The 13892-nt window shown below is 31.9% G+C and overlaps 1 protein-coding gene across 2 annotated transcripts; it reads left to right on the top strand.

Annotated features, from left to right (window-relative positions):
• The first annotated feature begins 7562 nt into the window (after window positions 1-7562).
• On the top strand, window positions 7563-13361 carry LOC105642861 (helicase with zinc finger protein). Of its 2 annotated transcripts, XM_012227833.4 has the most exons (9): window positions 7563-8098; window positions 9137-9284; window positions 10026-10181; window positions 10359-10464; window positions 10825-11007; window positions 11321-11486; window positions 12145-12458; window positions 12729-12818; window positions 13053-13361. In XM_012227833.4, the coding sequence occupies exons 2-9, from the start codon at window positions 9270-9272 to the stop codon at window positions 13118-13120; spliced, it is 1098 nt and encodes a 365-aa protein (XP_012083223.1). In that variant the 5' UTR covers window positions 7563-8098; window positions 9137-9269; the 3' UTR covers window positions 13121-13361. The 2 variants fall into 2 exon arrangements, with proteins under 2 accessions (XP_012083223.1, XP_089578008.1); XM_089721882.1 differs by lacking the exons at window positions 7563-8098; window positions 9137-9284 and adding an exon at window positions 9293-9321 and having other exon boundaries at window positions 10028-10181.
• The last annotated feature ends 531 nt before the right edge of the window (window positions 13362-13892 follow it).

The following is a 13892-nucleotide window of genomic DNA, read 5'->3' as shown; positions in this document are numbered from 1 at the left end:
TTTTGTAAACTAAGATAAAAAGAAGTTTTTTAAAAGCAACACTTAATTGGAAAATCGGCACTTTTTAGAATTACAACATATGTCCAGTGGCCAACATGTATATTTTAATATAGTGGTCTAAGTTCCCTTTCAAGAACCAAATATGTCTGTTGAACTCCAACATAATGCTATGAATTATACAAAAAATATCTATTTTATAAGTAATTACAGCAACATTCTGTTTATTACAAGGATATGATGTTGACTTCCACATTATCAAGTTTTAAATTAAATTAACATATCGTGTTAACTCATAATCATTCAGTGCTCCTAACTTTTAATTTATATATTTTCTAAAAAATTAAAACTTTTGATTTGGAACTTTTGAATCACATATAATAAATGCACTTTAACTGTTACATGTTGACACGTGGATCTCATTAGGCGTATATTTTTTGTTAACTTCGAGCTTCCTATAATGTGCCTGTTTGTACTTTGTACTATAAGTAGACACGTCCATTGGATTAGAAGTAGAAAGAATCATAAAAAAAATACTAGTAAAGTATTAATTGATAAAATAAATAAGTATTAAAAAAAGATGATTTAAATATAAATTTATTGTCAAGTTTTACATGGAACGCAAATAAAACCCGGAAAAAGCGAAAAAGACCGGACCAAACCTATAATGAAACAATTCTCTCAATCAAACCCATATGAGATGGGCACCCCGCACCCAACAGACCAAGTAAAAAAAGAAGAAGGACACGGGTTATTGGGCCAAAGTCCATAAACGGGTAGCCCATTGAGTGAAATTTGGGTTTAGATTAAATAACTTGAAATTGTTGATATTTTTTGACACCTTTTGCATAAAATTGTTGAAGAAGGTCACATGGACCCATACCAATTCCATACTTGTTTGGACACTGGGAAAAAGAATTGATGAATGAAGGGAATTGAAAGTGGTCCTTCCAATAATTCCCGCACAAGTTCAATCAATAATTGGTCCATCCATTTGATCGGAGACCAGATTGCCTAACGGATTAAGGTCTGTAAGTTGTTTCATACTAAGGAGTAAGACATAGACACGTGACAACATCACTACTTCAATAGATGTCATTTTTTCTGATGACTGTATAATTGGTTTTTTAATTTTGCTTTTTTTCAAAACAAAAATGTTTAGTATGTTCAGTATAATTAATGTTTGAATGATAATTTCTTTAATAAGTCAATTAAAAAGATTTATGTTGAAATTAATTAACTGCAAGTAAAATTAACGGTCGACACTAAGAAGAAAAATCTACTAGTAATTAAAAAGATTAAAGTGATAATTAATATTTTAAAGTGGATGGGGCCAGTTGATAATTAATGTTGGCGTTGATTTATTGTTTTGTCTAAGAACAAGATTAGTGTGGGGCTTTTCAAATCCACCCAAAAAAGTCGCCATTAAGGGCCTTTTGGAGGCCACGAGACACCAATATAGTCTTCAAATAATCAATGCTTCATTTCATCGCCAATTTGTACTGTTCGTGGCGCGCAGTTCTCGCCCTTTCTTTTGCTTCGTGGGGCTCTTTTCCATATTCTCTCTCTTTTTTTTTTTTTTATTTCTAAATATTTATTTTAAAGTTTCTTTATAGCATATTTATAGTATTTGATTTCTCGGTCTAAAATAAAATTATTTTGAGCATCGAACATAAAGAAAAAGATGAAAGTGTTTTCAATCAATTAGGTGTGATTATCTTACTGTTGTGAGGGTGAGAGGTATTAAATTCGAATCCTCTGAGTCATATGAATTTTCACTTATACAAATGTTTTCATATATCAACAAAATTCTGAATTATCATATTTTTTAAATTTTTTAAAATTTGAGAAAATAATGAGTTATGGGTATATATATCACCGTATTTTTATTTAATAATATAAAAAAAAGGAATATATATGCCCCGCAGTCGACAATTGATATCTCCAGATATTAATTGCCACTGTAACAAACAACAAAGGGCTTTATCCATGTTTTCTTTTCTTTAGGGGATGAGAAGATGGTAATAGATAAAGAACGAGATCCGCGATGTAAAGTAGCATCTCATAATTCAAGTACAACACTGCAGTCTCCAACAAATCATAATAAAAAGATGTGGTTCATAGATGGTTGGTTATTGAGTCTGTGGGCAGAACAGTGAAGGTTGTTTGTTGGGTCGTTGGGATAGTTTATATTAGTCACTTTCCTGATTTATCTTGTCTTTGTTCTTATAATGGTTTTTTGTTTTGTTTTTTTTGTTTTTTTTTTTTTTGTTGAAATGATGGGCTTCTAATGCTGAGTTGGAAGTACTCACCGTTAATTCAACAGTGACATGGTTTCCTTCTGTAGAAATTTTAAACTGCCAAAAGAATATTACGGATTGCACTATAGACATAGTCCGAAGGCGTTTTTTTTTTTTTTTTAATTTCATTTGTCACTTCAAAAAAAACTAAAGAAGTAATATATTTTTTAATAAATTTTATCATTAGATTTTATTATATACATTTCGTAGGAATTTTAATTATTTTGAGAATTAATAAAAGGGTAATTACAGCTTTTTTTTTTCAGAATTACAGTTGTTTAATAATTTTCTCGTAATGGAATGAAGTTAATATTATGTGAGGTAATCAAAATCTAAATAAATAATCATTTGTGTGAAATATATACATTGAATTATACAAACTTTGCAAAATATTTCTAAACTCAATCTGATAATAAAGCGGTCCTAAATTTAAATATAAATGTGAGATTTAATAAAAGTGCAAGAAATCGCAGTAATTTATAGCCCTTCTATGTATGGAGAGACACAAACACGCACTATGTTACCGTCACATCTATTGGACTAGAGCAAATGGTACCAAAACGGTTGATAGTGAAATTTTGTAAGTCAAGGCGATGGCGCCAAACGTCAAGACAGCAACCCCTCGCGGGAATTTTGAAAGTCGTTTGCTTTTCCCTATATTGACCTCAAATCCCAATGCGATTAACGGCCACACGCATGCCACGATCTGCCGATGCCATTTTGACACGTGTAGTCCCCACAGCGCAATGTGGACTTCTCCCTTACACTTGACACTAACGTCAGGATTTGTGCGATTCACTCTCATTGCCATTGGTAGGTGTGTACAAGGAAACAAAATATGTCACATGTGGCTTCTTTTTACAGGGGTTTTAATTAATTATTTTTCCTTTTTTTTTTTTAGCTGCTAATCATTTGATTAGTTGTTTAATGGGAATTAATTAATTAATTAAAAGAGTTTAGTTTATGGACTCAAACTGTTCACGTGTTCGTACATGCTTGGCTCCTGTCCTGACGGCTCACGAGCCAGCTTCTTCTAAACATCTAAAAACACCGATTTGGAAAGTAAATACTAACATTAATTAGAAAAAGATCTATTACTTTCATAATATTACACGTTATTTATTATAAGAAACGGGTCCACTTTTTAAATAAGACAGTGATAAATAAAACAATTATATATTGAACAGACATTAAGTTGGTATAAAGTGTTGATATGAATAAATTTTTTTTAATAAAATTTATGAAATTAGCAGATTCATATAAATAGATAATAATTTAAAATGATTATATATATTTATTTGTTTTTTATAATTTACAATGAAAAATAAAATTTTAATTCACATTCATTACCATATATAGCATACATAATTGGAGTACAATTGTGTGATATACCTTTTGAACAATTATTGATTAAAACAATTCATATATTTGTGTCCTCTAAGATTAATAAAATAAAATATTTTTGATAATATGATTATTTCAAAATCACCAATTATATATCAATGATGGAGCAAAGGCTTTGGGCAATATAGAAAAATATATGTAATTAATGAACTTTAAAAACACCAATAGCAAGTAATGTAATTCTTTTGAAGTTTTTAAAACCATCTTTAGTAAATTTCAATGGTCCTTGCTAGGTGTCTCGGAGCTCAACGTGACAGGTCAAACAATGTACCACCATAACCATAGCCAACGACCACACTGTTATGGAATAAGACCTTCACGTCGGCCTAGCTAAGGTTTCCAATACTACGTACATTTCTTCCATGCTGTTAAGCATCAAAATATTACGAAGGACTCCACAGAACAATAGCGATTGCAGCCCCATCTCGTGCAAGGTATGCATCACTTACAAGAATCACGTGGCTTTGTCGATAAGAAATTCAATATTAAACAATTCAATAACACTGTAAAATGTTGAAATTTGATTAGTATTTGTTGCTTTACCAAATTTTTCGTTAAAGATTTGAATTTTATTCTCGTTTTCAAAAGAGTGTCAAATTTATAATTTTTTTTTTTTTTTTTTAGTATTGAGAGAGGAATTCAAACTCAGATCTATTACTAGATTGTAAATACACTTACCACTAGATTATATCTTGATATAAGTAACTACAATCACATGAGGATATGTAGATTTAAATTCATATATGTCAAATAAAAAATAGATAAAAGAGGTTTGTTGATTTTATTTTTTCTAGAAATGTAATTCGTCTATGCTGATGCAACTGTCTATTGATTTTATTTTATTTTCCTTTTTCCATTTACAAAAAATGAAAGATATAACTTCATCGCTTATATTAAAAAATATATTTCTAATATTTTCTTCTCAGCATTTTTTATGGGTTAAAAAAAAGTTTAGAAACCGGTAAAAGCAATAATAGGAAAATTAATAATTAATTAATTAATTATCATAACTTTCTTATTTCAGAGGGAAAAAGTCATATTGTGAAGTGGGACTTTCTTTTTAACAAAAAATGGAGAAAAATTCCTCAGAAAAGCCTCACCTCACCTTACAAGTTACAACCTTTTGGCAGCAGTGGTCCTGGCCATAGGTGAGTTATGAAATCTATTACATCTAATTCAAAATCAAAGGATCCGCTTGATGGGCAATAAGATTTTCAAGACTGGACCACGCTTATTGTGGGACCCCTATAATTGTAAAATATATGATAATGATAATAATAATTATAGAGCAAGAGTAAAACAACAATCAACAACTTGTTTTGCATTTTGCAGTGATTTTGTTTTGTCATTTTCTTTATCTGTCCCTTAACTAAGAAATATGCACTTCACTTCACACCGCATATTCTCCTTTCCCCTTTTCTGAATTCAAATTGAAAACTAGGGCAAATGAGGCTATCACTAAACTATAACTAAATAGTTTAAGATTGCTAAATTTTAAAAATTAGTCAACATAATTACTAAATAAGATGAGTAAAATTGCAATTATGATTAAGTTTAGAAATAAATATTAGTTACCTTTAATTTTGCATGATTTGGTAATTGGTCTAATTTTTCAATAATTAAATCACAATTTCATGATTATAAAAGAGTTGGATAACTATCAATAAGGTATTGATTGGGGTAGTAAGCGATCTCAATCCCCGTAAAAGTGAGAACATAAATTCGATTTCTGAAAAACGCACTTTGCTATGAGTGCAAAAATCCTTTACGATGCTTTGTTGTGAGGGCAAAAAATATTTATGCTCTAGGACTCGCACTTTTTGTTTAAGAAAAAAAAAAAAGAGTTTGACAACTTAATATAAGTGAGTCAAAGTTGATTAAACTTGTTTTTTCCAAGACAAAAGTTTGTTAAAAACATCCTATTCATGAGTAGGTCCGTCACAAGGGTGGCAATTAAGCACTTCCGGCTCGGGGAAGGTATCAAATATCATTGCTCTGATTCTCTTGTGTACTTCCTATCGCAACTAAAGCATGCCTTGAAAGCATTTCGATTTTTCAGACGTTCTATAAATAGAAAAAAACACTATATCAGAAAAAGATTTTTTTTTTTTTAATTTCTTGAATAATTATATTAGCAATTTAAATGAAAATAAAGTAAAAAAGAAAAAAATTTGTATAATGATATTCTATAGTAATATTTTATAAGAATTACTAGATGAAGACTCGTACATTATGCGGATTGTTCTGTTTGCTATACATTATACTTTATTTCAAAAAAATTTTCAAATGATAAATTTTTACTAAATGAATAATAAAAATTTAAATTTTTAAACCTTTTTAAGTTCATAAATATAGCTCAATTTTCATGTTCTAATAATACAAAAATACCCTTTTACAAAATACATAACTTCCGTAATTAAAGTAAAAGAATAAAGTCTTGTAAAAATAAATTAAATAATAAAATGCTAATTTTTTGGATAGATTGGTGTAATAGTTTTTTTAGAATGAAAATATTATCTTCATTAGTATATATAAAACTATTACACAATTCTTGAAAACTAAAATATATAAAAAAAATAAAAAATATGTAAATATAGATAAGAGAAAAAATTCAAAAGTATAATTAATAATTATCTTTGTAACTATTAATTAAAAATAATAGGGTTTACAGATATATGTGTAAAAAATTAATTTATTTACCTAGATATTGAGTATTATTTTCCTATTCAACATAGGACACTGAAATAAGCATCGTATAAGCTAATATACACTATTTTTTTTTCTGTCGTGCATAAGCCAAGTAGACATTTCTGGAGGAGATAGTGTGTTCCTAAAGAAATAAGTTCTTACACATTTACATTTAGCTAAGTAGTTTGCACAACAGTTAGCTTCTTTATGTATATGTTTGATAACGCAGCTCTTAAGCTAATATGCACTAATTTAGTAAAAAGAAACCTCCAAAATTTAAGAAGAAGTAAATTGAAACGAAGCTGCAAATTTAACTGAATAAATAACAGCACAATCATTTGGCTGGAAAAAGGAGAAAGTTGGAGTTGCATCAATTAAAAGTTGCATATTAATTAAAAAATTCATAAAATGTCTAATACGATAATTCATATTTGCCTAATTCAATAAAATTCTACTATATAAAAATTCTCTAAATTTTACTATAATTTCATAGACAGTTCAAGAGCATGTATCTATTATATAAAAACATATTTGCCTATCCAGGAAAATGTTTAAGAGAGTTTAATTCATCAAAAGATATAAAAATATAGTATTATTTATAGATTTCAAATAGAAATAAATTAAAACAAAAATAAAAAAATAGACTTTGCTGAAATTCAATAATTGAGTGTTTATGATTGATATTATTTAAATTGAGTTCTCGTCAATACTTTAAAAACACATAATGATTGAATGTTTATGACATCTATATAAATACATATGTATTTTTAAGCATAAAATTGAATCTCTCCCTTCAATCCTAATTTTGGCATCTCCATCATGATATATGCATGTGTTTTATAAATTGATAAAAATAATACTAAAATTACATCAAATTGAAATTTCATAACAAATTTTTTTTTCTCTTAATTTTCAAAAAAAAAAAAAAAAAGGTTTCATGTCTCTCAATAAATAATAAAAAAAAAAACACTTTCCATTTTATTTTATTGTCAATGGCATGTCACAAAAGGCCCGTGAGAAGCAAATTGCAAAAATGTTCTCGAACCGTAAAAAAGGAAAAAAACATAAATATCTTTCATCTTTAACAGCGCCGTTAAACCCGAAGCCGTCCTAAAAGCCTACGAAGCCGGGTCGGAATAGTATTATTATTTTCCTCCATTTTCTTTTTCGCCTTCTAATTTTCATTTTTCCTCTCAAGAAATTTCGAAGTACAAAAGGCAAAAAATGCCACACTTAATTTCTTGAGATTTTTTTGAAAAAAAATTTCCATTTCCTCTCTCTCTCTCTAGCAGAGGTGTCCTCTCCTTCTGCTCTATAATGGTACAGCGACGACCCCTACAACCGCATCGTCTTTCTCCTAGTCAACTAATTTCACCGCTTGCTGTTGTACATTCAAAATCCTTCGTTTGTCCTCGTTGTTTTGATGTAAATATCCTTTAGCTCCCTCTGAAATCTCTATCAGACTTCTGCGCGTTTTAGCTCTGCCGGAGACGTTTCACGGAGGAGTTTTTAGACTCGGAAATTATTTTAAAGTGTTTGAGCTTCTAGCTGTCTACTTGGTGAATCTATGTTTTAAATAGAGATTTTTTAATTTATATTACTAAAAACCTGAGCTCTATATAAGAGTTGGGATCCCTAAATTTGTCGAAATTTAATTTGGCATTTCTCTGTACTTTGGAAGTTTTGGAGATTCAGAATTTCGGTGCGAGGTAATTTCACTTTTTCTAGATGTTACTGTTTATTTGAGAATTCTAAATTTGAAGTTGGTTCGATTTTATTTTATTATGAAGAGAGAAGAATGATTCGTTTTCATAGCTTAGAAATTATTTGTTTATTCTAAAGAATCTATGTTTATTTGATTTAGTGGGAACATTCAGCTATTTGTTTAATCAGTTTAGGCGTTGTCAATTATATAATTTTTAAATTACTTTTTGAATATCCTTATTCTCATGTCAGTGTATGACTTAAATACTAATACTCTACCTGTTGGACCGAGATCTGATTAGTTTCATTCCTGTAGCTGTAAAATATTCGAGCCCGTGATGAATTTTCTTTTGGATAGCAAGTGCTATGCCATTTTGTTATGTCAACGGTGGCTATGATTGTCTTGTGCTCTTGTAAACCATCGGAATATCCATTGCGAAAATTAAATTTGTATCCATACAAGGATGGAAACTTGCGGAGCGAATGTGGGATTTTCTCCCTATTTTCTCAGCAACTGAATCGACCACTTCTGTTTCCTTTTAGAAGCAAAAAAAGTTGCTTATGGAATGCAACAACTCGATAACTGTTATGGACTATTAGTCTATAATAGTAAGACTGGGGTTCTAACTTCTATTTAATGTGATTGATTGCAAAAGCTAGGGTTTCGATTTGCAATCTGTTAAATCTGAGAACTAATCAACCTGTGTTAATTTGTCTCTATTTTGGAGTGGGAAATGCATGAATGTGCCTTCGCCTGAATTAACCAAATATCGGTTCAATTTATCACGTTTGAACTTTTGGTTGTTTCTGCTTTTTGCTCGTCCAATTTTGATTATGAGGTGAATTTGTTTGAGGAAAATGAAGAGAGTATGATTGTTCTGAATTCATATTTCAAATTTTATATTTAGATGCTTGCATCGTAATCTTGATTCACTTTGCGTGGTTAGAAGTTTGTTACTGGATCTCTTGTTTCCACTGAATAGTCAAACTTTCATTTTTATACATTTTGTCCTATGATTTCCCGTGTGTTGTTCTTTTTTCAGGCAAAATCTGCTTCATCCTATGAATGCCGCAGAAATAGATGCTTTTATTTTCCATTTACTAAATTGTGTGGCGTTGACAGCAGTCAGCAAGTATCTGAGCTGAAGAGATGCCATCAGGTTGCATTCAGCTGGAATGAAGACCTTACAGGTCTGTTGTTCACACGCCTGCATATGGTGCTTCATAGGTTCTTGACAAATTTATTCTTTCACTGATGCAAATACAGTTGCTTCTTTATTGGTATCGTTTTTCTTGGCAAGTACATGAGTGAAATCTTCAACTTTTCTTGCATACCCTTCTATCCTTTCCTCTATTCACTGTCCCTTTCTTCCCACAACATGTGCACATGTTACTCTTGAAAGAAAGTTCCTCTATTCTATGTTACACTGTGCATTAGGTCCCCACGCTTCATCTTTTCAAGGCCTCCTTTGTCTTGTTTTTTCAATGATTGCCTCTATTTTATCCTTCTCTCTTGTATTTGGTGAAATTAAATTTTTAAGTTTTCTTTGACACTACGAATGCTACCGTGTTAACATATTGTAATGTCAATAAGTTCTATAAACCATTAGCAATTTTTTGGTACCTCCAGCATTGCTTTCTATAGTGTCCCTAGTAACAGAACTCTAAGACACTAGTATGGCTGCCCAAATCAATAAGAAGCATAGCCCTTCCAATTTTATTTTTTCTCCAAAATTTAAATAATGCAGTGCCAATCAGTATAGCCTATTAGTTGGATGCATCTAATTCTGAGACTTGTGATTCTAAAGTAGCACTTTAAAGGACTCTCACTTGCCTATTGATTTAATTATGTTGCTTCCTTAGAATGTCAATAACTATTGTTTGATTTGTTGCTTCTTAGTAACTTGAAGAGAATATTTTATTGGATTACAGAGCACCCAAGAAATACAGTCCTCAACACAAGTTTCACAGGACTCCCAAAGTGACCAACAGACGAATCACACAGCAGAGGTTCCTGCAGCAGATTCTGGTTCAGTATCTGCTTCAAGCAATGATAGCCGAAAGGTTTCACGCCAAGATATTGAACTTGTAAGAGGACCTATCTGTCCTTTAGGTTAATTGTATCCTTTCTTATGTTCTTTTTTTCCTCCTCCTATTTTATAATTGTTTGATCTTGTTTCCTTCTTAATATTTGATTGGAAAAATTATTAATTGATCTGATTTTCTCTTCTCTGCTAATTGTAGTCTTTATAATGGCTGTTGCAGGTCCAGAACCTTATAGAACGGTGCTTGCAATTATACATGAACAGAGATGAGGTGGTCAAAACTCTGTTGACACGTGCAAGAATAGACCCTGGATTTACAACACTGGGTAGGCTTCTTGAAATTTTTAGTTAGGCCTTGTCTTTTAGGTGCCCTCAAGATCAGTTGGTTGAAATTGTGCTGATGTCATTAAGAATTGTTGATATCCTATTTTAAATTGAAGTGCTTATGAGCAAGGTGGGTGCTAGTGATATCATAATAGACATCTCCCAAAGTGTGTATGTGGTCTATATTTTCAGCAGGAAAACTCTAACCTAGCTAATCATTCTTGTGGTGACCATTGGTAGTTTATTCTTTGTTCAACATTCAGAAAAGTATGTTCACTTGTAAATCCTTCAAGCCAGGATCCTACACATAAAATGTTCAAACCAGAAACCTCTAACCTATTTTTAATTTTTACTTTTTTCAGTATGGCAGAAATTGGAAGAAGAAAATGCTGATTTCTTCAGAGCCTATTACATAAGGCTGAAACTGAAGAAACAGATTCTCTTATTCAATCATTTGCTTGAACATCAATATCATCTCATGAAGTATCCTGTACCTGCAAAGGTTCCTTTGGGCCCTATACAAAATGGGATTCATCCCATGCCCGGTAAGTTCTAACTTTATAATAATGGGTTGTGGAAGCAAATGTTACCTCATTATAGTACAAGAGATATCTGTATGGTAATTTTCTGTTCTGTAAGATTTTATCTGTGGTTAAAAACTGGCACCTTCTTTGTTTTTTGATCTTGCTGTCTCTGCCCAATTTTCCACTTAATTCTTGTTTCTATTAATTATGTTCATCTTTTTGAGCTTAGTAGTCTTATTAGTGAATGATCTGTGACTGAGTTGACAGCTATTGATAGTGTTGCATTTTTTTTATAACATTTATTGTTATTCAGCATCACTTCTTTGCAGTGCAGTTAACAATTTACCGATGGGCTACCCTGTCCTACAACAACCTCCAATGCCTGCTCCAGGTCAGCCCCATCTCGACTCCATGGGCTGTGGAATATCAAGCTGCCATGTTGTTAATGGAGTTCCTTCACCAGGAAATTTTCATCCCATTCGGATGAATTCTGGGAACAAGTGAGAAATTTTCCATCTTCCTTTCGCTCTCCTTGATTTATTTACTTCATCAGCACTATTCCTGACCCCCTTCCCCCCTCTTCAACACAAAAAAAAGACCATTATATTTGCACATGCACACATGAGTGCTTTCAGATCAACAATTGCTTTTAGCTGATAAGCAATTGCTTCTATATGTATTGGCTTGTTTTCTGGTTTGCCTAAACCTCAAACTAGCAATCATTTGTAGTTGATGACCAATTTAGTAAATTTTGTTATCTATATTTGTGTCTTGAATTTGAATCTCTGTTGTGTCCCTAAACCAGGTTGAAGGGAACAAAACTCTTGAAGTTGACTCTAACAAGAATATGAAATAGGTTTAGTTAAGTGGTATTTTGACGTTTGCCTTATGTAAGCTTATGTTTGGTAAATAATGCAACGCATGGAAAAAGTCCTCTTAAGCCCATCATTTTCCATGATTGTATGCTGGTGCCTAACATGTATAACGTGTATCTTTCTCTCTCTCTGCATGTGCGTGTCTGTGTCATATGCTCCAATAATTTTGGCTTGCCCATTGACAAAATGCTATAATGTTTTCATGCTTGGTTTTCTTTCTTTTCTATATTAGTTTTTGTTAGAAAGATGTTATAGCTAATGGCAGCTGCACTTATCTTTGTAGTATGGTGATGGAGAATAATACAGCTGATATGGCTCCTGTAGTTCCGCTAAGCAGTGCCATGTCATCCATGTCTGAGATGCCTATGAGTCCTACATCAGTTGCATCCAGTGGTCATTTTCCCTTCACTGCATCAGAAATATCAGGAATGGGAGTTGACACATCAGCACTTGATACAGCATTTACATCTGATGTGGCAAGCTCAGTAGGATTGCAGCTTGGACCAGATGGTGGGGCCGGCACATCTAGATCACTAGATCAGATTCAGTGGAATTTCAGCCTCTCTGACCTAACAGCAGATTTATCGAACTTGGGAGGTAAATTGCTAATAATATTTGTGTAAATTCGGCTATGCCCCACGAAAGTTGTATTGTTATTATTGAACATCTTCTCACATACGTAGAAATTGCAATCTGATCATTTTATGTACCAATTGTTTAGAATATTTTGATGAGTATTATGCTGCTATACTTCATGGGAATTGGCAACATACCTAATCCAATTCTGGAATTCTCATGTGCTTATGATTTTATTTTTCTTGGAGTTTTGATGAAATTCGTTACCTTGGAATTTTTTGCTTTTTGCAGATTTAGGAGCCCTAGGAAACTATCCTGGTTCTCCATTTCTGCCCTCTGATTCAGAAATTTTGCTTGATTCTCCAGAGCATGAGGACTTAGGTAATGGGGTTTCTGTTGTCGGTTTATCTCTTGATGCATATATTAATTTTTTTGTTTCCTTTATGCGTGAGATATATAAATGATGAGCCAACACTGGAAAATATTTATTTTCTACTGATGCATACATACTGAAATAATTTCAAGTAATAAATTTATGAAAAAGTAAGTCCTGATTTTTCTGATTTGAGATGTGTCTAGTTATCGCCCATGCTGATAGGTTTACCATTGTAACAGTGGAGGAATATTTTGTTGATTCTGTCCCTGGGCCACCGTGCTCCCATTCAGATGAAGAGAAATCCTAGGCTAAGGTGAAGTCAGATGGTTCTGCTCTTGGAAATTGTTAGGATAGGATGAGATAGATGAATAAAATTAAACATTTATCATCTGTTCCCTAGGGACTTGGATATTGTAGAATTGAATGTTTATGTTGTGGTGACTTATTTTTGATTGCCTTTCACATGGCCTTAGGAAGTAGTCTTGTTTTTAGTTGTAATTTTTAACCTATCAATAAACTAGTAAAAGTGCAAGTTTATATTCTTTTTCCCTTTCATGTTTGTCGAAATAACACTTCATAATTGAATGAAGAACTTGAGTTGAGATATGTAATTCTGGGTTTGGACTGTAACTGATACGTGTATTTGATTATATTACTGTTGCTATTTGATGTTTCTAGCAGACCGTTATTTTTGCATTTCAAGTTTTGCAATGATAATGCTAATATTGAATGGACCTAACTGCATTTTATGCCAATAAGGCCAGTTGATGCCATTCGTCGCGTAATAAGGCCTGCTGCAGCAACCCAACCCGTTATTAGAGTCGTGGCTAAAAGCAGGCCCATAGCCAACCCGTTATCAGTGTATGTTATCACTTTCTCTTTTCAAATATGGGCCGAGACTAGACCGGATAGATTTGGATCGTAATCTTGCAGGCCTTTGGAAATCTAAATAATTCGGTTTTTGAGCCTTTTTTTTGTAACGATTTTCGCCGACATGAAAACTATTTTATGGACAGAAAAAACAATTTCAGCAGTACGTTATTTATGTCCAAAAAAGAAGAAAAAGAGAATACATGTTG

Source organism: Jatropha curcas, chromosome 5 (genome assembly GCF_041381405.1).
Source record: "Jatropha curcas cultivar XTBG-Jc1 chromosome 5, XTBG_Jcur_1.0, whole genome shotgun sequence".
Lineage (NCBI taxonomy): Eukaryota > Viridiplantae > Streptophyta > Magnoliopsida > Malpighiales > Euphorbiaceae > Jatropha > Jatropha curcas.
Note: the sequence above shows the minus strand (reverse complement) of the source record. Positions and strands in the feature narration are given on the sequence as shown.

What these genes read in the sequence shown, in the direction of transcription:
- LOC105642861 (XM_012227833.4), top strand. An exon ending in AGATTTATCGAACTTGGGAG is followed by an intron (nt 12,459 to 12,728) that starts GTAAATTGCTAA and finishes TGCTTTTTGCAG; the next exon opens with ATTTAGGAGCCCTAGGAAAC. An exon ending in TCCAGAGCATGAGGACTTAG is followed by an intron (nt 12,819 to 13,052) that starts GTAATGGGGTTT and finishes CCATTGTAACAG; the next exon opens with TGGAGGAATATTTTGTTGAT.